Source organism: Episyrphus balteatus, chromosome 1 (genome assembly GCF_945859705.1).
Source record: "Episyrphus balteatus chromosome 1, idEpiBalt1.1, whole genome shotgun sequence".
NCBI classification, from domain to species: domain Eukaryota; kingdom Metazoa; phylum Arthropoda; class Insecta; order Diptera; family Syrphidae; genus Episyrphus; species Episyrphus balteatus.
In genome coordinates this window covers 10,258,959-10,283,829 of record NC_079134.1, presented here as the reverse complement: position 1 = coordinate 10,283,829, position 24,871 = coordinate 10,258,959, and the positions used below count along the sequence as shown (strand labels likewise).

Below are 24,871 nucleotides of genomic sequence, written 5' to 3'. Positions count from 1 at the left end.
AGATCATATCAGTTAAAAAGATTTTAGTACATTTTTTCGTTTTTTGTCCTTAATTTTTTTGTTTTTTGTCTTATTCAAGAGAGCTTAGTTATTATATAAATTTTATTTTTATTTTTTTATGTTTAATCACATTAGAACTTAATTAGGATTTTTTATTTTTAATATTAATTAAAATATAAGGTATAATAGTCTTATTTTTGTTAAAAATTTCTAGGTTAGAATAGATTTTTGTCTTAGTTTTTTGTTGTTGTTGTTAAAATGGTTGAGCGTTTAGCGCAGCAAGGTGTGTTGTAGTTTTTTTTTTCCATTATTTCAAGCACTCATGTTATCGACCTTTAAATGTTGTTTTTGGACGGAAGTGAAACAATTTTCTGATTGGAAGAAGCCAATATTTTATGTGGAATGTTGTGGGTGTTTTTTTTTTGGATTGATTTAATGTTGTTCAACAAATTTTGTTGTATTCGCAGGCATCAAAATCACGAAAATGTCCCAAGTAGGAAGAGTGTTTGATTCCAAAACTGTAGGAAGGTGTGTGTTGTAGGTTAACCTGAAATAATTAAGTTAAATTTAGTATGTTTGAGTTTGAATAATAATAGAGATGGTTGAATATGATATGCTATGTGAATTTTGCACCCCAAATCCTGGCTCGATTGCTGAAGATTAGCTAGGGATAGCTAACCCACCCTTAGTTCTAAAATTATAACGAATTTATTTTTTTTTAGCTCAAAAACTACAAAAATATTTTTTTTGTTCAGTGTAAAAATCGTTGATTTATCACTGTAGTTCGTTTACCCAAGGCTAGCACAGGCTAAACCAATATTTATTTTTGCCATCGAAACTTTAATTGGTTACAAAGACCAACTAGTTTCATTATTTTTTTTTAGAAACAAAAAGAAAAAAATAGTACTCAAACACCACAGTCATAGCCGTATTTAAGGGAGGGGGGGGGGGGGGGGGGGGGGGGGTTTGGGTTTTCGATTTTCTAACGGGAATATCTCAAAAACGCGATGTGATAGAATTTTTCTGAGTTCGGATTCGAGCTCAGCACATAAAAAACCTTTAGAAAAGTATATCTTGGTTTCTGTAACAAAAACCTTGTTGGCCATACTCAAAATAAAAAAAATGCGATTATACTTTTGCAATGGAAGAAAAACTTGTTTTTATTTCTAAAAATTATAAGAGAAAGTAACGGGACATTTCGTTCTTCTCAATATTCTTGTTTTTTGATCCTTTTTAATAAAAAAAATAGTAGGGTGTCGCTGCAATACTCGGTTTTATATAAATAGCATTTTTATATGGTGCGATTATACTTTTGCAAAGCACTGTATTTACAACATTTCGTTATTCTTTTGTTTCAAATTATAAAATTAAACAATTTCAGTTTATTGTTAAATTTCAAAGTGAAGTGAAGTACAGAAACCAGGGTATACTCTTCTATAGGTTTTTTGTGTGCTGAGCTCGAAACCGAAGTCAGAAAAATTCGATCACATCACGTTTTTGAGATATTCATGTTAGAAAATCGAAAATGCCGCTTTTTACCAGTTTTCAGGGTTATTTTTTAGCGTTTACTTATTTTTTTTTAAATTGAATTTGTAACAGTTTCTAAAAGAATTAAGTTTTGTCTCTCTTAATCCGTTTAAATCTTTTAAATATCTATTTTCTTCCTCGAGAAATCATAACTTGAAATCAAAGTGTTTGGGGCATCTCATATTTATTTGCTTTTAATAGCAAATATCGAAAAGTTCTGTACCAATCGCTTTCAAATTTTGACACAATTCTTTTAGAAACTGTTACAAATTTAATTTAAAAAAAAAAATAAGTAAACGCTAAAAAATAACTTTGAAAACTGGTAAAAATCGGCATTTTCGATTTTCTAACGGGAATATCTCCAAAACGTGGTGTGATAGAATTTTTCTGACTTCGGATTCGAGCTCAGCCTATAGAAAAGTATACCCTGGTTTCTGTAACAAAAACCTTGTTGACCAGTGTAATTAGCTCATGTGAAACAACTTGGATTATTTAAAATTTTGGTTTTTAAGTATTGCTAATTTCATTTAGAACTCAATAGATAGAATGTACCTGTCAATTTTCTGCTACAAAATTTCAGTGCAAGAAAAAGTCCATTTTTCAATGTTTTATATATTAAATTGTACGAAATAATTTTTTTTATAAAGCCTTAGAATGGTTAAAATTTGTTTCTTAAGAAAAATTTTCTTGCTCGCTAACGCTCGCAATTTATATCAACCAACTTTTTACTCTTTGTACCTACAAAACTAGAGATGCCGCTGAATATTCGGCCATTTTTAAATTCGTTTACCGTAAGCAGGGCTTTTTTAAACTTTTAACTACGAATTCCTCTCCTAAAAAATACTTAAAAAGGATATTGGCAAATTTTTCGCTTCTACACAGTTCAAATGACTATTTGATTTAGCGGGATTTAGAATCGACTGCAGTTACATGTAGTTCATACAAAGTATTGTGATTTCTAAAAAAAAATTTTGTTTGGTCTGAGCTAACCCCCCCCCGAAATGAAATCCTAGCTACGGCTATGACCACAGTGACTCGTTTAATTTATAATTTGGAAAAAGTAAATCCACTGGTGTGGGCACTGCACTTCAAATGTTGTTTACTTAACTTAGAATTCTTACTTGATTGAATGTAGTCCATTCCTGTTAAGAAGTTTAATTTGATTTGTTTTATTTCACCGTAATAATAAAAACCATGAAATACAAATATTTGTTCAAGTTTCAAAATAGAACAGCTACATCCTAAGCATAATCTATCCAAACTTTTTTTTTTTCGTAACAACAAATATTTAATTTTAGAAAATGACGGTATTTGAAAGCTTTCGTTCTCCAAAATAGTTTTCTAGATGAATTTTTTCTAACTTGAAAAAATTACAATTTTTGTGAAGTTATGAATTTTTCGGAGGCTTCTTTCTCCTTATCGTTTTTTCCATGAGCGAGTCGAAATAGGTGATGAGAACTTATTTTTGAGACTAAGTTCTAAGTATAAGTGATGAGGTGCACGTAGTGAGTTGAACAAAAAGTAAGACAATTCAGATGTTTCAAAATAGTCAAAAAAATGTCTATTTTCGTGAAAAACGTGTATCAGTGGCTATCCGACTTTTATTATCTCATTGCCCAATAAAATTAATGTAAAAAAATATGTTCATAAAACCATTTCGCATAAATTATGAATTACACTACATTGTAAGAAAAGTCCAAAAACACTCAATTTTAATGTACAAATTTGGTTCCATTTATAAAAGTTGGTTGGTTTTGAAAAGCTTCTGTTAATCCATAATTCAGATTTCTAAACATTTTTAAAAAGATTTAGAATTGAAAATTATAATTACAACATTATTTAATTATTATGAAAAGTGCCCTTTTGTTTATGGATTTACAGAATTTTGGGACACATAATTTTGTATTTACAGAATTAAAAAATACAGAATAAGTAGTTTTGGGAACTGAATTTTGGCACTTACTTATGGTCTTAACTCAAAAAAGTTCATTATTTTTCAATCCAAAAAGTTATACGTTCATGTCATTTGAGAGAATTTAACTTTTAAAATTTGTTTTAAATGTTAATTCCAAAAAAAAAAACAATGTTCTGAAAAAAAAAAAAAAAAATACCTAGTTTAAAGTGAATCGACCGATCCGCTTAACCTGTGGGTAACTAGATCATCGTTATGTCATGCGGCTTAGTTTTTCCAAAAATAAATCCAGAATCCTTAACAAAATTTTGAAAGCAGAATTGTGGCAGAACTAAGTTTTAAAAATTCTTTATTTAAAAAAAATTGGTTAATTGAGGACCTTGCATCAAAAGGAATATGCAGCTCTTTTTTTTAAATTTAGGTAGATCCAAACTTTAAAAAATCGTAGTACCTACTAATAAATTTGTTTTTCAAAGTACAATATTTTTTAAATTTTGCTTTCCAAAATTTAGTTGGATAAAAATCTTCTAGCAATAAAAAGGTTTGGCAAGTGTTAAAAAAGTGATATCTTGGAAATTACCTGAAACCAGCTATGCCAATTTTTTTTTAATTAGAACAATTTTGACAACTTTCCTATCTATTTTTTTTAATTCACTATTTTGGGGTTAAATTGTTGCCAGATATGTATTAAAAAGTATATTTTTCTAATTGATTTTAATCGGATTTTTCAATCCGAAAACCCTTAAAGCATGACTATGCGAACTTATTTCATGGTGAAGAATATTACTTTTAACTATTTCCACAAATACAAATGTTGGTTAATTTATTGTGAAATGCAAAACTTATTCAAATTGGTCTAATTGCTTTATTAAAATTTTCAAAGACTCAAACTTTTTCCAATAAAATGCCAATGTTTTCGAATTTCTTTCAGTTAGAAACATCTTCTACAAGTAAGTTATAATGTCTGAGCTAAATTACGCTCCAAATGCCATGGAATCAAATATGCCTTCCGAACCCCCGCATATTCAGAGTGACGAATAGAAAATGATGGTGTTGGAATACTTTTCTTTGTTATAAAAATCTTCAAAAATTCATCAAAATTAGTAAAAAAAAAAAAACCATTTAACATTAAAACAAAATCAATACCTTTTCAGGACAATGTGCACCCGGACCAGGTTTTAAATGGTCGTCAGTTGGTCCTTTATGTTTAATGCCCATCGAATACATTGGAGATTTTTTCGTTATAACTTGATATTCTCCGTCATAGGTACCGGGACCGGGTACAAATAAAGTTGGTGAAATTTTAGGCTTTTGTCGGCCGGTCATTGAGAAAGCGGGCGCTGATTTAATGGTACCATCCTTGCTGCTGCCCAATACTGTTGGAATTCTATATACATTTGGAGCTGAAATTTTAAATTTGAGTAATTAATTAATATTTCCAAGAAAAATATAGAGTTAAACAGGGTTTTTGAAAAATATAGGGTCTTGAAAGTTAGGTAAAAAGTGTGAATGGATGGGTTAGAGTTTTTGGTTTCTGAATGAAATCTAGAAAAATGAGAAAACAGGAAAGTTAGAAAGTTAGGTTTTAGTTATTTTGAAATTTTTTTCAAAATATAGGTTTTTAGGTTATATTTTTTAAAAAAGTTACCTTGATGTTAATTCTTCACTGCCATTTGTCTGGACTGTAAATGTGTAGGTAGCCTTTTGAACAGACTCGGCCTTAACACCATTTGTTATGGTTTCAGTGATTGTAGTTGTAACAGTGGAATCAACGGCATCACCGTTTGTGAGTTTTTGACGAACTGTGAACATTTAGTTTTCAAAAAAAAAAAAAAAATTGTTTTTTTGTTTTCAAATCTCATTCTACTTTGTGCCCATTTAAGTGCATGAAAAATTCCAGAAGCAAAGAAAAAATAGCAAAATAAGAATAAAATAAAAAAAAAGAAAGCTTACCGGGACTTGCTAAACGTTTTTCACGTCTTTGCAAAATCCTATCTTGAACATAAGTACCAGATGTAGTTTGCGCTAAATTTTTTTGTTTTATGTGACAAAATGATTTTGAGAGAAATAATAAAGAAATAAATAAAAATAACATTCACATAAGACTGACAATATGAAAAAATAAAAAAATTACTGCAAATTATAACAAAACACATTCAATGATTGAGAGATAGTGTTTAGCGTATAAAAGAGACAACAACGCATTCACATACACAAAATGATGGAGAAAGGAAGCTTTAAAACTTACCTGGGCCAAGGCTACCCTTTAATGGGCCGATTGTGTAAGCTGGAGTGTGATCTAAATTACAATCCTCTGGGCGATAGGCTCCAGGAGCTGAAGAAGAAGATTATCATTTTTTATATTTTTTTTTGTCGTTTTTGTTGAGGGAGAAAATGGCGAAGAAATAAATTTTCTTTGATGATAGAATAGAAGTAAGAACCTTCACCTTTATTTCAAATAAAAGAAGAGTCTACGCGTTTTATGCTTTTAAAGCAAGTCAAAGATCTGTTTACCTTAACGTAAGCATTAAAAAAATTCATCGAAATTAAATTATGTACACATAGGTAAATATTTATGCTTGAAAACGAATTGTTAGACAACCTCATGAAACTTTGCAAAAAGTTTACTTTCGCAATAACGATAAAGGATTAAGAGTTTTACAAAAAAAAATTGGGGGAAAGGGCGTTTTTTACTCGGGAGAGTGGGGAGGGGTGATGATCACATTTTTTCAAATAATGACATCAAAATCAATCGGCTCAATATGATTATTGAGAATGCCATAAGAATTAAGAATTAAAAGATTAAAAACATATCTTGAGTGAAAGGGTGTTTTTTTTTTTAAGAAAAGATATAGGTAATTCAGAATTAGAACCATACAAACTGTGACAAAAATGATACCTCAACGAAAATTGGTAGCAATGTTTCATTTACGGCAGAAAAAAATCTAAGCAGCCTATACCTATCAAAAAATAATTTTTTGTGAAAGGGTGTTTTTTTTTAAAGAATTAAAATTCAAAATTAGTCATTTAAAATCAATGGTATAAATGGTACCCTTACGAACCTTATTTAAAATGTTGTCTTTTTGCCATGGGAATTACTAATAAAATAAGTCCATACAAATTTTCATGTAAAAGGGTGTTTTTTTGAGATGTAGGGAAAATGTCAGTTTATTGTTAAAACTACGTTTTAACAACATGACAACACATGACGTTCAAAATGACTGCCATTTGCTAAAGATGCACTGGCCAATCATCAATGGCATTACGGACCACATTTATAGGAAAGGGTTCGGAACAAGGGTTCGCTTGAAAGGCTCAATATTTTTGTGGTGAGTAGAGCAAGCCAGTCCTACTTGCGGTCGGGACTACTAGCTGGCCAAATATACTGTGATATGAAGTCGGGTACTTTTGTTTTATTCTTTTTTTTTTGTATGAATTGGATCAGAATGTTGCTGCAACTTTTAGACTCTTTTTTAACAATATGGAGATTAGTCACGCCTTAGCTTACTCTTTTGATGGCTTTGATAGTTTTGAAGGATTTTTTATGGTTTTGGGTCCTCACAGAGCGTGGACGGCAGAACCTTTGACGGTTCACGGTTATGTACTTCTTCTGGGGGTATAATATGGAATGAATATTCGTAGATATTTTTTATTGTTAGGAGGTTCAAGACTTACATCCTACATGTATTAATTGGTCCAGACACAGAAACGTCACCAAACTATAAGTTATAAAAGAGCAGAGTTCTTTAAAAGAAAGGGACCCAATTACACTCAGAGCTCGAGAGCTAAAAGGCCATTTTGAAATATGTACATAAAAAGTTAGTGAAAAACTATTAAAGTTAGTTGGCAAATACTGCTACCATTAAACACCTGTTCTGCGACTGCCAATACGTCCCAAAAAATGGTATCTGTTGCTTTTAAACAAGTGTTGTTGGAGAGTTGAATGATCTAGCGTAGGTCTGAATGCAAGCATGAGAATGTTCATAAAAAGCACATGCTGGTTACCATTATGAACCTGTCTTTGTAACCACTAGTTGAGGAGCATATCTCTGCTCACAATGGATCAATAGATTCTCTTGTCCTTAACAGCTTCTGTACCGTGAAAATTCCTTCAAACCAAGCCTATGGACTCCTTAAGGGGGGAAATCCCTCTATACGACACATTTTCCAATATTTTTTTATGAAAAACTGAAAGCACTTATTGAAATTTGGAAAAAGACAAGATATTACTGACATTATTAAGTATTGAAAAAATAACAAAATGGCGGCTCTGGAGCCTTTCAAAGTTGACGCCTCTAGTTTACGCCGTGCAATGCACAGGTCCAGGAAATCATCTTAAATCAAAAAGGAAATTTTTTTCCGTTAGGTAGATGATATTAGTACGCATTGCATGAACCTAAATTTATTTTTTTTAAATGAAAAATAAAAATTAGAAATCAAAAAAACGAAAAAAACCATGTTTTTATTTACAAAGAAGTAGTTAAAAAAATATTTACTGTACAAATTTTATTCAACTATTAGGTTCATTTGTGGCCAATAAGTTAAGGAGTAATTTGCTTCAAATTTCAAGTCGATAGCTTCATTAGTTTTTGAGTTACATTGCACGGCGCGGAAAAAAACTAGTTTCGAAAAAAATGCGTTTAAAGTTTTCGTTTTCGTACTATGGTAGGTTCGGAGCGCATTGGTTTTTTGACTATCTAGGCACTTTTGAGGCTTCATTTAAGGCTAAGACCACTGAAAATAGTTTCTTCGGTTGATAAATAAATTTACTACGCAAAAAAAAAAATAATGCAAAAATAAAAAATTTCAAAGGGATTTCCCCTCTTAAATTGTGAAAGGGAATAAAATCGGATGCTTAGAAAGTTCGAAATATTGGATAGTAAGTTATTCTTGGAATCAATCCATTGATGAATGATTGGTTCTTAAGGTGACCGAAAAATTCTTTTTGAATCAAAATATTTCCGCTCTTAAAGTATTTTCGTTGATGGCCTGATAAGGTTTTGAAGGACTTTCCTCTTAACAGCTGAAACTGAGTGAACTTTCAAGTAAATTTAAGTATTTCAACCGTTTAATTACTTCATTTTGATATCCTAGAATCATACATACTACTTTCCGTGTGGATCAATATCAATCTCAAATTTTGCGTGGGCTACTTTAAAAAAAAAGTTTTGTCGCATGCTTTGTGAGTTTAAGCTTCTGAAATCTTCTTGTAAAATGATCTTTGACTACAAATGTGTAATAAATTAATTTGTTTGCTAATAAATCAAAAATTAAACAAAAAATAATATTGCTGGTGCATTTCTACGTGTTGTATATTTCGTACCTGGTGTGTCTTGTGAAATCTTAATTTCAGATTTCGTACCAAATGTAAACGCGGGAGTGTGATCGAGTGAATGTTTTTCAATTTCATATGCGGTGGGTGCTGTAATAAAGGTGCAAAAATATTGTTAACAAATTAAAAAAAGACTACGTGTAAACGAGCCACACTAAAAAGTGCCATCAAAACTTACCTGGGTTATCACTTGGCTTCTCACGATTTACTCTAACTCCGAATGTGTATGACGGACCATTGTCTAATTTGTGATTTTCTGGCTCATAAGTGCCTGGAGCTGGAGATTCACTCCTAACCGGAGTTACCACTTTAACACCAAATGTATAAGCTGGTGATTGATCAATATTGTGCTTCTCTGGTTCATATGAACCGGGTGCTATTTGTGATAGGAGTTAATAGTACTAAATAAAAGAAAGTTACCTCTTTGCAGAGCCCTCCACTTACCTGGTGTTTCACTGGGCTTGCTGAGATTCACCTTCGTGCCAAAGGTATAAGCAGGAGATTGATCAAGTTGATGTTTCTCAGGTTCATAATCACCAGGTGCTGGTGTCAGATAGGCCTTCTCAACATGACTCCGCCCAGCTATTGTATAAGCAGGAGTATGATTGAGATTATGTTTCTCTGGAGCATAATCTCCCGGAGCTGGACTCTTGCTTATTTTGGCTGCTTCAGGCCTTCCTGCGAAGGTATAAGCTGGAGATTGATCGAGATTATGTTTTTCCGGTGCATAATCTCCCGGAGCTGGTGTGGCACTTGGTTTACTCAAATCATGCCTGCCAGACAATGTATAGGCTGGTGTATGATCGAGATTGTGTTTTTCTGGGCAATAATCCCCAGGAGCTGGAGTTTGGGCAATCTTGTGCTCATGGTGCTTCTCTCCGAAGCTATAAGCTGGAGAATGATCAAGGTTTGATTTTTCGGGAGCATAGGCTCCCGGTGCAGGAGTATTACTTGGCTTTGTGAGATCATACTTTCCGGCAAATGTGTAGGAAGGTGTATTATCTAGGCGGCATTTTTCCGGAGCATAGTCACCTGGAGCAGGAGTGTCTGCTAGTTTTGGAGCACCTTGTCTTCCCAGGATTGTAAAAGCTGGGGTGTTATCTAGCCTACACTTTTCTGGAGCATAGTCTCCAGGAGCTGGGACACCATTGGGTTTGGAAAGATCATGCTTCCCGCCAAATGTGTAAGACGGTGTGTGATCCTGGCGACACTTTTCTGGGGCGTAATCTCCAGGAGCTGGTACACCATTTGGCTTGGTGAGATCATGCTTTCCTCCAAATGTGTAAGCTGGAGTATTTTCTAACCGACACTTTTCTGGTGCATAGTCTCCAGGGGCTGGGACACCATTCGGCTTCGAAAGGTCGTGCTTCCCACCAAATGTGTAAGACGGGGTATGGTCTAAACGACACTTTTCTGGTGCATAGTCTCCTGGGGCTGGGACACCGTTTGGCTTAGAGAGATCATGTTTCCCACCAAATGTATAAGCTGGGGTATTTTCGAGCTTACACTTTTCAGGTGCGTAGTCTCCAGGGGCTGGGATACCATTCGGCTTGGAGAGGTCATGCTTTCCGCCAAATGTGTAAGCTGGAGTGTGGTCCAAACGGCATTTCTCCGGTGCATAGTCTCCGGGAGCAGGGACACCATTAGGTTTTGATAAATCGTGCTTTCCTCCGAAGGAATAAGACGGATTATTGTCCAGCCTACATTTTTCTGGCGCATAATCACCTGGAGCAGGAGTATTAAAGGCTTTTTGTGGATCGTGTTTACCTCCAAAACTGTAAGCGGGAGAGTGTTCTAGGTTAGCCTTCTCTGGCGCATATGCCCCTGGAGCTGGATTAAGATTTGGCCTCGAAGGATCATATTTTCCACCAAAAGTGTAAGCCGGAGTATTATCTAAACGGCAATTCTCTGGAGCATAGGCACCTGGTGCAGGAGTATCACTTTGCTTAGCTGGACCATGTTTACCTGCAAAGGTATACGCGGGAGTATTATCCAGACGACATTTTTCTGGAGAATAAGCACCAGGAGCTGGAGTATCAATTGGCTTTGAGGGATCATGTTTACCAGCGAAACTGTAAGAAGGATTGTTGTCAAGTCTGCAGTTCTCCGGAGCATATGCTCCTGGAGCTGGTGTCGTGTAATGTGTTTTCGGGTCGTACTTTCCACCGAAACTATAAGCCGGTGTATGATCAAGTTTGACCTTTTCTGTTTCGTATGCACCGGGCGCTGGAGTATCACTAGGCTTAGCGTGGTTTACTTTAACTCCGAAACTGTAGGCTGGAGTGTGATCGAGCTTACATTGTTCGGGTTTGTAGGCCCCAGGAGCTGTAAGGGGAAATAAACAAATGTTATTCACACAAAAAAAAGAGGATAAAGCGTGATAGTGTTGTGTTTTGTTAGTAAAGCTCAACTCACCCGGGGTATCTAAAGGTTTTTCGGGATTAACTTTTGAACCGAGAGTATAGGCGGGAGAATAAGATAAGTTGCATTTCTCCGGCTTATACGCTCCAGGTGCTACATTTCAAAAATCAAAAAAATTTGTGCATCAAAGCCAAATTCTACAGAAACTTTAAAAAATATGTCAGAAACCTACCTGGAGTATCATTTTTGAACTCATGGATTGTCTTCAAGCCAAAACTGTAGTGTGGTGTGTGATCAAGTCTAACTTTTTCAGGACTGTACGCACTAGGTGCTTTAAGTGTTTTTGTTTGGAAAAATTTTGAAGAATGTTCAATTTGATAGAAAACCGATATTGTAAGTGTGCTTTTGAAAGCTTACCTGGTGTTTCGTTTAAGATTCTATCATTAGCCTTGACCCCAAAACTGTAAGCAGGTGAATGATCTAAAGTAACTACTTCGGTTCTATAAGCCCCCGGTGCTTAACAAACATACAAAATTAAAAGCAAAACATAAAACAAATAACACAAATCAAACAAAACTACAAAAAACAACAAAACATAATTAAGTACTTTCGAAAACAAGCGTTTCTGACATACCTGGTGTTTGATCATTCTTCGGCGCATGGTGTTTTACTCCAAATGAGAACTCTGGTGTTTTGTCAATCTTGTGTTTTTCCGGGCAATAAGCTCCCGGTGCTGGAAAAACAAACAAATTAGATTTCGAAAAAGAAAAAAAGGTTTCAAAAAGTAACAAAAAACTGGACACAACATGCATGGTGGTTGATTGAGATCTAATATCTTTCTATCCAAAATAAAATAAAAATCAAAGAAAATCGTTTCTGCAAAAGCTTTTTTCTACTCAAGGCAACAAAAAAAAGTAAATAAAATAGAACAAAAAAAACTTAAAGAACGAAAAAATTGCAAAAAAATAAACAAAAATGTTGAAAATGTTTGTCCACTTTACCTGGTGTTCCCTTATCAAAGTCTATTTTCGTCCTCCTACCGAAGGAATACTTTGGTGAACTCGCTTGGCATATGGAGACCTTTTCGGGATGATAACTATTCGGGGCTATTTGTTTGACGAAGTTTTTTTTTGTTTTTAATAATTTTTTTATGTTTGTATGTTATCTGTATGAAAATTTTATATGTTTTTTTTTGTGGAAGCGGTTTTTTTTTTTTTTTGTGAAAAAATGTAAATATTTTTTGTTGAATAATGAAATTGCACAGAGAATTTTGAAAGAATAAACCAAAAATAGATTTTCTAAAAGGAAAAGAAGCTTATAAACAAAATAACTTGTGGATGCATTAAAAACAAATCAACCAATGGAAACAATGTGCAAGATTCTTTTTGTGTATTTACAAACAAAAATGCAAAATGAAAGACTTTTTCCAAATTCAATGCAGCCGATAAAATAAAATAGTACCAATTTAACTTTAGAGCTTTGACTTGGAAATATATTTACAATTAAATAAATAAAAGTGGAATGTGTGTTTTTGTGTGAATTTTGTGAGGTGTTTTTCAAATTAAGTTCAAATTAAGTGTGATTCAAAATATTTATGCAAAAAATAATAGAACATAATTCTTACACAAGTTCAAAACCAGAATTCGTATAACTGGTGTCTATTTAAAAATTCAAAACAACCTGCCGAAAATTTGACTTGTGTTGTCAATAAGGTTTTTGAAGTTTTTGAAGCTTATTAACTAAATTAAAATAAAGCCTTTCTAAATTAGAGGACAGTTATAGCTATCAAAGAAATGTAGTTAAATAGAATTTTGATATAAATTAGTCCCCTTTAAAGGTACGATTGTTTTTTGAATCGACTTTCTTGTAAGCTTATGACACGCGCACAGGAATTGTTGAAAGTTGTTAGTTATACCTAAGGCTTTGGTTGTTCGTAAGCACCTCACCCCTATTTTTTTTTATCTAAATAGTGTAAAGAACAGTCCCTCTATATCTTAAAATATCCTTTAGAATTTCAAGTTTATAGAAAATTTATACAGCACCGAAATATTAAATTTAACATTTAGATACCTATAAAATCTTTTGGTCTTATTTAGGATTTAGTTGTAAACGGTCTTCGCCACGGTATAATATCATGAGGCCTTGCCTGGGTTTGAAAATTATTTCTAAAATACCTTTTTTCTGTTCCGATTTCAATAAACTAGTTGGTTTATAACATATCAAATTTAGTAGTTATTGAACTCATATTTCTTGAAATATTTTTGACGTATTTCTTCATATGTGTTTTAAATTATTCACAATTTAGTTTTATTCACAATTCAGCAAAATTTTAATATATGCAAAACAAAATCTTAAAACTAAGTAAAATAAAGGATAATTATTTTTGAAAATTGTTTAGCCTCTATTAAGATTAGATACAAAATTATTTTTGAGATGTGCAGAATTTTCATTACCTACATAATTGAATATGGAATACTAGTTAAAACCAAATTTTTTTGAATTCTCTTAAAAAATATCTTTCGATGTGAAAAGTATCAACTCTTAAAAACTCTTACATATAAACTTTAATTTTCATATAAATATTCGTTCTTGTTGATTCTCATAGATTTGAGTGACCAAAATAAACGAATAACATATCGTCCCCCTCATGCCAGAAACATGAATGCATTAATTAACATTAATAAGACACAAGTTTTAAGAATATGACACTTGCAACGCGAATAGAAAGTTGCCCTTTTTAACTTGTGAATTGCTGTTGGAAAAACTAAAAAAGCCTATATTGTATTCACACTTCATGTCCAATTTTTATGGAATTACCCCGTTTGTCATTTTGTACTAACAATTAAAAACCCCTTTAACCAAAATTTCAGATAGTTAGGTATTCCGTTTTCAAAATTGATTTTTCAAATGAGGTTTGGGATTTTCAGGATTTTAGTTCAATTCAGAATTTTTCAAATAATTTGTTTGTTGTTTTGACGTCGAATTATATCACCGTTAAATTTTGCAAAGCTTCTTATGCAATCACGTCGTATTTTATTGTCTTGAGTATATTACTTTTTTCAAAAATAATATTTTTCTCAAAGATATCGGAAATACAAATTTTTTATATCTCAATATCTTAGTGGTCAACATAACTAATGGTTTATTTAAGCAAATTCCAGTTTGTGCTTCTGATTTGTGTTAAAAAAGGAACATAATTAAAAAATATATATTTCGGATTAAACATCAAAAGAATTTCATTGAAAATTAGTTTTTGAGACTTTTACGTTCTGCATTTCACTTTTTGAGCATTCACTTGCGTTGCCGATAGTGAAATTTGGTGTTCTACATTTTTTCGCTCATTTAGATTTTCTGATCGAATTCAATTCGCTTTGTTTCTGCTCGTGAACTTGGTATCTTTTTCAATGAATCTCCAATTTTTGGACAAAATATTATCAAAACTTATATTTTTATTGTTTTGTAATGTTTATTTGTTGGTAATTTAACACAAATTACATAAAACACATGAGGCATGAAATATCATGCCTCTGTGTTTGCAACCTCATTCGCTTTACATTTTATCTAATTCATTTTTCTTTGAAAATTTGCAATAATATCGCCCATGTTCTGCATTTCACTTACATATTTCATATGTCTCGCAAAATGTGACTTCTTATTTTTTCTTTTAAATTTTGCTTTTTTCCAATAAAGTTGCCAATAAAATTGCATCCATGTTCAAAGTAGCAGTAATTTAACTTTAGAAACAAAATAAAAATGGATGATCCTTCAGTTTTGACAGTTCGAAGCATTTTCGAAGTTTTCGAAATCGATCGAAGATCAATTTCACGTGAAATTGAAAAGTGATGCCAGTTCACTTTCGGTCGAACTGCGGAATTTTTCAGCCCCCCCCCCCCAAATTTTTTTCTGGATACGCCACTGAATCAATTAGGTATTTTTAAAAATCTAAATTATCTATATTAAGTTTATTTTTAAGCTCTGTTTGGGATAGTCTAGAAACCAAAAAAAAAAAAGCTTCTATGGAAGGTAGGTGACGTTAATAACGATTTTTGAACACATTTTTTTTCTTAACTGTTGTTTAAATTTGAAAACATGAGTTGTTGCAGGTACAAACCTTTTTTGAGAAGATTAAACTTCTTAAAAACGTGTTCACAAACACCCTGAAACTAATATCTTTTTTGAGTTTGTCTCGAAAATCGATAGAGCAAAATAGATTTTGAATCTGGTTTCAAAGACCCGAAAAACATAATTTATATTTAACAAAGTCGCACCCGCAGATCTAAAAAAAAAATTGTTTTTGAGGCTGTGAAATTTGTTGAGGTTATCTCGAAAACCTGAGGTGATGGGGTAAAATGGACTTCGGTATCGGTTGTTAGGGGAAGGTTCATGTAAAAAAACTTAAAAAAATTTTTGTTTTTAAGAAAAACGTTCTGATAAGCTGGCGAGGGTTACTCTATCTAGTATTATTATATAAGTAAATCAATTATTTAATAAATAGAGCATGTTAAATTTCAATATTCATTAAATATCAAATGATTGGAGAAAACTGTGTTTAACTAAATATAATTAATATTAATATTTTTATCTTAAATCTAAAAAAAAAGAAAAATTATAACAAAATAACTCTATTATTTATATTGAACGACAAATCTTTAGAATACGTAGTAGGAGGTGGGTTTCACTGGTTCTTATGAGATCCAGTGATTTCTTTACGTGTGACTTACTTTATAAATGAAATTTTAAATCCCTCGTCAATGGAATGCAAATCATGAAATTTAATACACAAATGACTTTTGGAAAATGAAATGCATTCGATTTCTGATATGTTTTCTCCTACTCTGATAAGAATATTTAGATTTTTGTGTTTAATAGCGAAGCAAGTCCGAAGGGAATTTATGGATCCGACCAATTATGAAATTCGAGTCATATCGTATTTGGTTTTAACCCTTCACTGAAGCCGTTTTTTTTTTTCAAGACTAGGATAATTTTAAAATGCATTTTGGTATATCTTATCTATGTCGTTCATTTCGAGATGTAAGAAAATGGTTTCTTTTCGAATTTCATAATAGGGATGAATATGTGGGGCTTAAGCAAACGGGTATTGTCGACCTTAATTTATCGATCAAATGAAACTTTTTTGACTTTCAGCTATAAAAACACTTAAGCTTTTGCAAATTTTGTGCTTTACCTTCACCAAAAATTCTAAACAAATAATGCCTGAAGACATATATGTGGCATGGTAAACATATAGACGAATAAACAATAAAGCTAACATCAACTTTTCAAGATTTTTTACCTGGAGTGTCATTTAAAATAATAAACGGAGGTTTTATTCGAAATGAATATTGTGGTGCTCTTCGTTTTATAACATTCAAATCGACCACCCTGTATTGGTTTGCGGCTAAATAAATAATAAGAAAATAATATAAACAAACCATTTTGCTAAAATTGTTGAAAATAAGTATATTGAAGTTGATAAAAGCCAAAGAATAATGTAAAGCACGAATTTTTAAAACTAAAAAAGCCTTAAGTTTTGTACAAAAATGAAAATTTTAAAGCTTAAAGAAAAAGACAAATTTTTTCCCACCCAGTGTGCTTGATTATGTACCTTTTCTTGAAATAAAGAATTCTTGATTTTTCATGAGAGGTGTCTTGGCGCCTTTTTTCTTTTCTTTCACTCAAAAAGCTTTTCTTTTCTTGATCGAAATTTTGTACAAAAAGCTTGTTTTCTTAAATTTTTTTCTTTCTTCTTTATAACCCATCCATTCCCACTTCTGACCACAAAACAAACGAAAATGAAGCACACATCCATTTATATATAGAAAAATGATGGAAGCACAAACACATAGATGATGAAGAGATCCTTCGACATTTACACGATTCAATGTATGTACAAAAATGGAGGGGAAAGATTCATGAAAAAATGCAAGTTTTTGAAAAATTTACCTGGAGTAGTGCTGGCTTTTTCTAAATTTGGTCGATAGCCAAATGTGTATCTTGGAGCCGAATCTACTATCGATTTGGCTGCCTTGTCAACATTATACTCGCCAGGTGCAGGTGTTTTAAAACTTGACTTCTGTTTGGGACGGGATTGTAAGGACATGGCTGGTGGGGTATCTTTGCCTTTGACTCCTAGACCGGCAACATTATATTGTGCTGGACCAGGTCCAATTGAATCGTCTTTGCAGCGATGTTTCTGACCGAAACTAAATGCTGGAGAGGCTTGTTTTTTGGAATCTGTCACTTTGGTACCTTTTTGGAAGAGAAGAAATGTTAAGAAGAAGAATTTTGAAAGAAAGATGTAGAGATACTTACCTACTAAATTGGGTAATTGTACACAAGCTGGACCAGGACTAGCTGCCTCTGCAGCAATTCTACCCCTTCGTACTGTTGGCGTCCATGGCCTTTGTTCGAAACCAGCTCCCATGCTTATTAGTCGTGTATTGAGTACTCGACAGCAGGGACTTGTTGGTCGTTTATGTTTTTTTGACTCCTGCGGATGACTTTCTATCACAAATTTTACCTGAAATTGATAAAAAAAAATAATAAATAAATAAATTGTCACTTTGGGTTTTTATGTAATTTTTGGAAGACATTCAAAAACCATTTTCAAATAAGAGTTCCGTTGATGATAAGCAGTCTCGAAAACAAAAAATGGAAACCAAGCCTACAAATGAAAAAAAAGTGGCGATGACTTAAAAGCTTTTGAAATCGAAATTCCTTGATAGATTCTTCATAGGAGTTGATTAAAAATTCAGTTCAATAGAAGGTGTACAATTCGCATGAAATAAATTCCTCAAATGAGTGGAGGCAAAAATAAGAAAAGTGAACTATTGCAAGTGGAATAAATTGATACAGCGAACAGTGGTGCTTTTTGGCTTCAAAATTCATTTGCACTGCCATTTCTTGACGAAATGTCATGAAATTGGGTACACTGAAGGATATTTGTACCTTGAATACGAAAAACCTGCCAAATTTTTTTTTATTAAAAAAAGCGACTCCAAAATGGCGGTCAGAATAAGCCTTTAAATAAAATTTTCTTTTTCAAAATAATATATCAGTTAGAAATTCGGCTAAAATCAAGGTCAACAAGGTTTAAAGCCTAGTACGTTGCTGAAGCAAAACGAAATTTTCCATACAAAATTTCGTTAACGAAATCTTAAACGAAATTAAATTTGTTTTGTTTTTGCTTTAAAACTTATGGCGTTTTCGATTGGCAGTCCGGAAGCGTCCGGAATCATTCTGAAAAAATTTTATTCACACAAAACTGTCAGTTTTGTACGAATAAAACGCTTTCAGAATGATTCCGGACGCTTCCGGACTGCCAATCGAAAACGCCATTATTTTCTGATGTTTTTTCTTGAATTTTTTGATTTGTAGTTTTATTATTTTTCCTTTGCTATATTACCCGATGGTATTTTTTCGTTAACATGTTCGCTCTTCGCTGTTGACTTGGAGACTTAAAAATTTTTCGTTTCACATCAGCAGCGTACTAGGCTTAAGTTCTTAAATATAGAATTCATAGTTTCATATTCCATAACAAAAAAAATCAAAAAATTTTAAAACGAATTCCAAAAATTCTCAAATTAGTAAAACACACTTTTAGACCTCTTTTAGACTATTTTATTGATATTTTTTTAGATTAGCCCCATTTTGAAATCTCATCTATTTATGTTTGATAAAAAAAATTTAATATTTTGGAGTTATATGGTTGCCAACTATGTTTAAAAAAAAAATTAGAAAACATGAAATATTGAAAAATTTCAATGTTCGATAGAACTGAGAGTTTATTTTTTCAGTTAACCATAATATACTTTTCTAAGAGATTTTAATATTCTAAATTCAAATACGAAGTCGAAAAAAATTATTTCTGAACTAAGCCAATTCTTGCTTATACACTATTTTGAAATAGAAAATTCTATTTAAAGGCTTATTCTCGCAGCCATTTTGGAGACGCCATTTTGAATAAATAAAAAGTTGGCAGCTTTTTCGTATTCTCCATACAAATATCCTTCGGTGTACCAAATTTCATGACATTTCGTTAAGAAATGGCCGTGTAAAAAATTACAAATGCACCACTGTGCAGCTCTACTTAGTTTACTGCCAGCCAAATGCATGATTTAGGTTCCTTGTAGTGATGGGAACTACCGAATAAAAACTATCAAACTATCGATAGTTGTAAAATATTCATTCATTCGATAGTTTTAAATCATTCATTCATTAATTTAGTTACTATTTTCATTCGAATAGTTTTCTTAAACGATAGTTTTTTCATTCGAATAGTTTTCTTAAACATATAGTTTTTTTAAACAATAGTTTTCTTATTCGAATATTTTTTTTTGATTCGATACTTTTTATCCGAAAGTTTATTCGATAGTTTATTCGATAGTTTTTATTCGATAGTTGTATTCGATAGTTTTTATTCGTATGAATAAATGAATGAATGAATGAACTATTCGATAGTTCAAATCATTCGATAGTTCCCATCACTAGTTCCTTGAATGTCCACTTTTTGTTAAAACGTTCTTAAATAAACCAATAATGCTTTGGGCCAGGGTTGTAAAAATATCAATTTAAAAAAATGAATTTTAAATTAAAAAAAAATATTTACTGCAACTGAAATAAATTTGCATTAAAAAAAATTAATTGAAAAAAAAAATAAAAATAAAAAAATTCAAGGAAAAATGTGTGCTTTAAATATTTATCTTTTTAATATTATCTTTTTAATATTTTTGAGTTGCAAGAACATTTTTTTAATGCAAAATATATATTTTTAGTTGCAATAAATATTTAATTTTTAATGCAAATATTTTTGGGTTGCAATAAAAATTTCTTTTTAATTAAAATTTTTTTTTTAATGCAAATTAATTTTTTTTAATCAAATTTTTTTAATGCAAATTTTTTTAATGCAAATTTTTTTTTTAATTCAAATTTTTTTTTGAGTTCCAATAAATATTTTTTTTTTTAATTTGTAGGTAATGGGAAACAAATGCACTGAAAAAAATGATTTTTTACAACCCTGTTACCATTTTCAATGTAAAATTTGGCCTTTGTTTTTAATTCCTTCAACCTAATTTCTAACTTCCAATCAAATGTACTTTATCAAACTCAAAAGCCTCCAATTTTGTTTAGATGTTTTTAATGTCTACAATTTCCGGTCGATTTTTCTTAGCTTTTTTTAGGTAATTTACTTGAATTTGGCCTTCGATATCAAATAACAACCTTTAACTTTGGCTGCCAATCATTCTATTTTCTGTTGGCCTTGTCGAAATAGATTTGTGCATAAGGAGTGTTAACATTGTAAGTTATATCCTCACGCTTATAGGCTTCTATATATCGACGATTGTTTTTTGTAAGTTATTACAAACACGTCATTTTATACCCCAAATAGTCTAAAAAAAAATCAATCCTTAATTATCCACTGCAATCATGAGAGTTGTTATGATATTCCTCCTCCTTATCACCCTTCAAACTTTTTTATGAATCAAAATTATAAGTATTCCCCAGGCTTACCATGACAATGGCATAGATATACAATATACATCTATAAATTTGTTAACCCCTCTCTGACACAAAAAAAAAAAAAAATGAACTAAAGTAAACATAAAATATTTGCATTTTTTATATAGAAAGCAGCCTTTTGTAAAGGTATCTCTCATTTTGAGTGACTTGTGACTAGCAACTTGACCTAGATTTCTTGCTTGTTCGTTGGCCCAGAAGACACCCCTAACCCTAATGTCTGAAATTGTAGGTAGGTCGTCAATTGCTCACCTTTCCGTGGAAACTATGAAACAAAATCAATTTTCCTGTCAACCTTTTAGTTTTTTTTTTTGTTTTGTTGTTTAAATAGAACACACATGTGAGTAAAACAAAACAATTCGATATTTTTCTAGGACATTATTCTAGTTCCTTTATTTTTTTTTTTTTTTTGGAGTCTTCAAGGCTTTTTCGTTATGTATAGAAACCGATCGAATTGAGGAAGTTTCCGGTCTTCTTGTTTTATTCGATAAAAGTATAAGAATATAATGCAGAATTATGAGAAAGAAGGGTGTCTAAAGTTTAATCGTTATGTTGGAAAAGGTATACCTACGAGAGAGTTTGGTTAGATTCAAGTTGCATGCAGACATGGTTTAGTTTTGTTTTTTGAATATTGTGGAATATGTCAAAATAATTTATGGTAGGTACCAATCTGTGCTAGGTCGTTAATTTAATTTTTGACTAGACTTTTTCGTGTGGAATATACATTAGATTTCTTGTAAATTTTTTTAGTTTAAATGTTATAAACGGTGTTATGGAATTTTTGTACAGTTTGAAAAGTTTGGAAAGTTTTGGTGTTTTACATGCCGTATTTACATGATTTTTGTATGGGTATGTGGAATTTTGTCTTAAGACTAAAATTCTCTTTTATTTTTAACATAAAGTAAAGAATATCAAGAACGTATTTATATGACCGGTCGCATTCAAACAAATGTTGCGTGCAGTTATGTCTTAAAGGAAATCAAATAAAGTTCAAGAAAAACAACAACGTAGTCTTCAACATCTTAAATGATGCTGAAATTTTTTTTTACAGTACGGCCATTCCAAAGTAACGGAGAGGACATATATTATATATGCTTGTTATCCACTCTATTTGGCTGAAAAAGCAATTTTTTTTTCTTGAAACTTGGTGAGTCATTAGAGCTAATCATAAAGTTGATGTCCAAGAATTTTCAAGAAAATTAAATAAACGTAACAAAAATATTCACTAATTTTACTAATTTGACATCGATGATTTCAAATCTGCCCTTAGTTTTTTTCTAGCAGCTCTAGTTTGGGTGATACACGTACCTACTAGGGAAATGCTTAAAAGGTAGCAAAAATCGATTATTGAGATCTTATAACATGAATATCTCAAAAACGTGAACTGTTAGAAAAATTCTGATTTCGGATTCGAGTTTTGCAACCAAAACCTTCGGAAAAGTTTATCAAAACTTAATAAAATAAAACACTTTTGTCTCAGTGTAATCAATGAGCGGAGTACCTACACCTACATAATTATAAATGACAACATCACTACTTTCAGTTAGGTCATATATGTAGTTTGAGTATCGCTTATTTGCTTGATTACTGTCATAACTAAAAAATGACAAGTTTTGACAGTAAATCTATAATTGGTCCCAAAAAACCAATTATTCATTTTATTTTTGGTTTTGATGACTAATTAAACGGCTTTATTAAGGTTCTTAGAACTTCTACACGAATCAATGGCTTTTTGGGACCAACTACAGATTTTACTGTCTCTTCAAAAAAAAAACACCCTTTAACTTTTTTTTTTTTTATGAAAACTCTTTATTCTTGCTTTCTATCCCAAATTCAATGTTTCTACCAAATTTCATTAGGGCGACCCATCATTTCTGTTTTCATTCAAAATATTTTATTTGAATGATATTGTAGATTCTTGTTTCTTATCTCAAAGGTAGAATAATTCCTGAATTTCAATAGGGTACCACAAGTATTACTCTAGTATTGCACACTTTTCTATACCCATATTTTCTCTACATCTAAAAAAAAACACAATTTCACATGAAAACAAATTATAGTTTTACTTTATTCGTAATTCCTATGGGAAAGACAACATTTTTAATAAATTTCGTAAGGGAACAATTTATACCACTGATTCTTATCGCGAATTTTCCCTATTTCCAAAAAAAAAACACCCTTTAACTTAAAATATTTGTATAAACTGCTTAGATTCTTGGTGTCTGTTATAAATGAAACATTTTTACCAATTTTCATTGGTGTAATAATTTTTTCCCAGTTTTTGTGGTCACATTTCCGAATTTCATCATTTCTTTAAAAAAAAACACCCTTTCACTCAAAATAATTTTGTACACTTTATAGATTCTTAATTCTTATTACAAACAAAACTTTTTCACCAAGTTTTAAAAATTAATAAAATTTTAGTCAGCTGTTATGATACCTTTTTCACACATAACTCAACCCATCAAAAAAACACCCTTTCACCAAAAATATTTTTAAGAACTTTATGAATTCTTTGTCCCTGCTTTATCTTAAACCTTCATCGCGAATTTTTTTAGTATAAAATGTTTTTCGCATAGGTTTCTGTTATATTTTACCTGTTGAAGTCGAAAAACAAGCACTCCTGTTTTTAATCGGCAATAACTTTTCTTAGAGCAGTCGTATTGACTTTATTTTTAAAGTCATTAGATTCAGATGAAAAAAATACCTTAAAAACATGTGTCATATGATAATATTCGAAAAACAATTTTGTTCACTATATTTTTGACCTTCACCTCCTCCCTCTTGTACGCGAAAAACACCCTTCCACCCAACTTTTTCTTTTAGACTTTTTTTTATCCTTGGTTCTTATCCCAAAAGCAAACTTTTTGCCAAGTTTCATGAGTGTAACAATTTTTTTTTATTTGTTGGTTTAATGTACTATTTTACCTGTACTAATACAAAAATTGATCGATACCAAATTTAAAACTCATTTTCTAATTTAAAACTCATTTTCTAAAAAAAAAAAAAAAGTTTTTTTGAGCTATGACAGTGTTCAAGTAAATGAGCGATATGAACTTGGTAAATGAATGCCTTGTCGAAACTAAAACACTTGCATTAAAAGCAGTTAAGTAGGCCTCTGATTTTAGGAGTCATTAAAGATTAATGATAACTGCATCATTTGAGTTGTTTTCAAGTGTTTGAATAACTTTTATGTGTATATTATGAACTCATAAAAATAAGATGAAACAGAACACAGAAGCTTTCAAAATACTTCTTTAACAGTTTTTTATATATGAATTTTCTTTTACCATAAACTAATTTCAGATGCTGCCTTAACATACAGAAAATATCAAATTGCATTCAGAAACTGTTAAAGGAAATAATCTAGTTGTTGGTAAACTGCAAAGCTGGGACGATCACTTTAAATTGGGTCACCTGATGCAATAATACGTCAACCCTGCTGCTAATCCAAGAAACTTCTATTTTGTCTGAATTAATTTTAACTCCGCTAAAAAATTTGATCTGGTGGTGTAAATTTCATTTAAAGTTTTTTAATAAACAGTGCCTCTGCGTCCAAGGTAAAGTCCAATTCAGAGCTTTGACTGAAGTAATTCTTCATTTTTAGTAATTTAACTCTATACAGAATAGTTTTTGACACTATCATTGGAAGGAGATCGCAAGACAACATTGCTCCAAGAGCCTTCCAGCACTTATTTTCAATAATATAAGAAGCAAATAACTACGAATTTTATACATATTTTGGTTTATTTTCAGTTCATTGTGATTTCTTTAAGAAGTCAAGAAAAATACTCGAATCCCCTAGCACAATTCTGAATCATCCTAAATTGAGTTTAGACCATAAAGTTTTTTTTCCAATCTGATTAAAGTCTTTTAAAATAATATATATTTTTTTTTAATTTGGACGAAAAACTGTTCACAATGAAAAAAAAAATATATAAAGATCTATTTTAAAAGCAATTTTACGAGGAAAATAATTAATGGCCCATCCTTTTCTAGGGTTAGTTGCATATAAATCTGTCAATAAATTATGATGGTGCTTTCAATTACACATGTCACATGCACGTTTGTACGAGTACATATCAATAAAGTTGTCATGTTTAACAAATAAAGTGTTACATCATTTAAATTTCAACCGCACTCGCTTGCTGATTTCTAAATCACCTACCAGTATGACTTTTACGATACCGGTATAACTTAGCTATAACTTAATTCTGAAGTGA

General features: G+C 31.4%; 1 protein-coding gene across 17 annotated transcripts in view; it reads right to left on the bottom strand.

Annotated features, from left to right (window-relative positions):
• Nucleotides 1–322: 322 nt before the first annotated feature.
• LOC129915138 (adhesive plaque matrix protein) overlaps nucleotides 323–24,871 on the bottom strand; it is a 43,609-nt gene continuing 19,060 nt past the window's right edge. For 2 of the 17 annotated variants that reach the window (XM_055994636.1, XM_055994607.1), the window contains exons 2-16: nucleotides 17,445–17,652; nucleotides 17,076–17,381; nucleotides 16,426–16,530; nucleotides 12,134–12,238; nucleotides 11,767–11,865; nucleotides 11,550–11,648; nucleotides 11,365–11,463; nucleotides 11,187–11,285; nucleotides 9,216–11,096; nucleotides 8,950–9,147; nucleotides 8,763–8,861; nucleotides 5,688–5,774; nucleotides 5,393–5,464; nucleotides 5,088–5,241; nucleotides 4,691–4,842 (exon numbers count right to left, since the gene is read on the bottom strand). In XM_055994636.1, coding sequence (XP_055850611.1) covers nucleotides 4,827–4,842; nucleotides 5,088–5,241; nucleotides 5,393–5,464; nucleotides 5,688–5,774; nucleotides 8,763–8,861; nucleotides 8,950–9,147; nucleotides 9,216–11,096; nucleotides 11,187–11,285; nucleotides 11,365–11,463; nucleotides 11,550–11,648; nucleotides 11,767–11,865; nucleotides 12,134–12,238; nucleotides 16,426–16,530; nucleotides 17,076–17,381; nucleotides 17,445–17,556 — 3,531 coding nt within the window. In that variant the 5' untranslated portion in view covers nucleotides 17,557–17,652 and the 3' untranslated portion in view covers nucleotides 4,691–4,826. Of the gene's footprint in view, nucleotides 548–4,281; nucleotides 4,521–4,585; nucleotides 4,843–5,087; nucleotides 5,242–5,392; nucleotides 5,465–5,687; nucleotides 5,775–8,762; nucleotides 8,862–8,949; nucleotides 9,148–9,215; nucleotides 11,097–11,186; nucleotides 11,286–11,364; nucleotides 11,464–11,549; nucleotides 11,649–11,766; nucleotides 11,866–12,133; nucleotides 12,239–16,425; nucleotides 16,531–17,075; nucleotides 17,382–17,444; nucleotides 17,653–17,733; nucleotides 17,897–24,871 lie in introns of those variants that run through there. The other 15 variants (XM_055994610.1, XM_055994617.1, XM_055994630.1 and 12 more) reach the window with 15 other exon arrangements.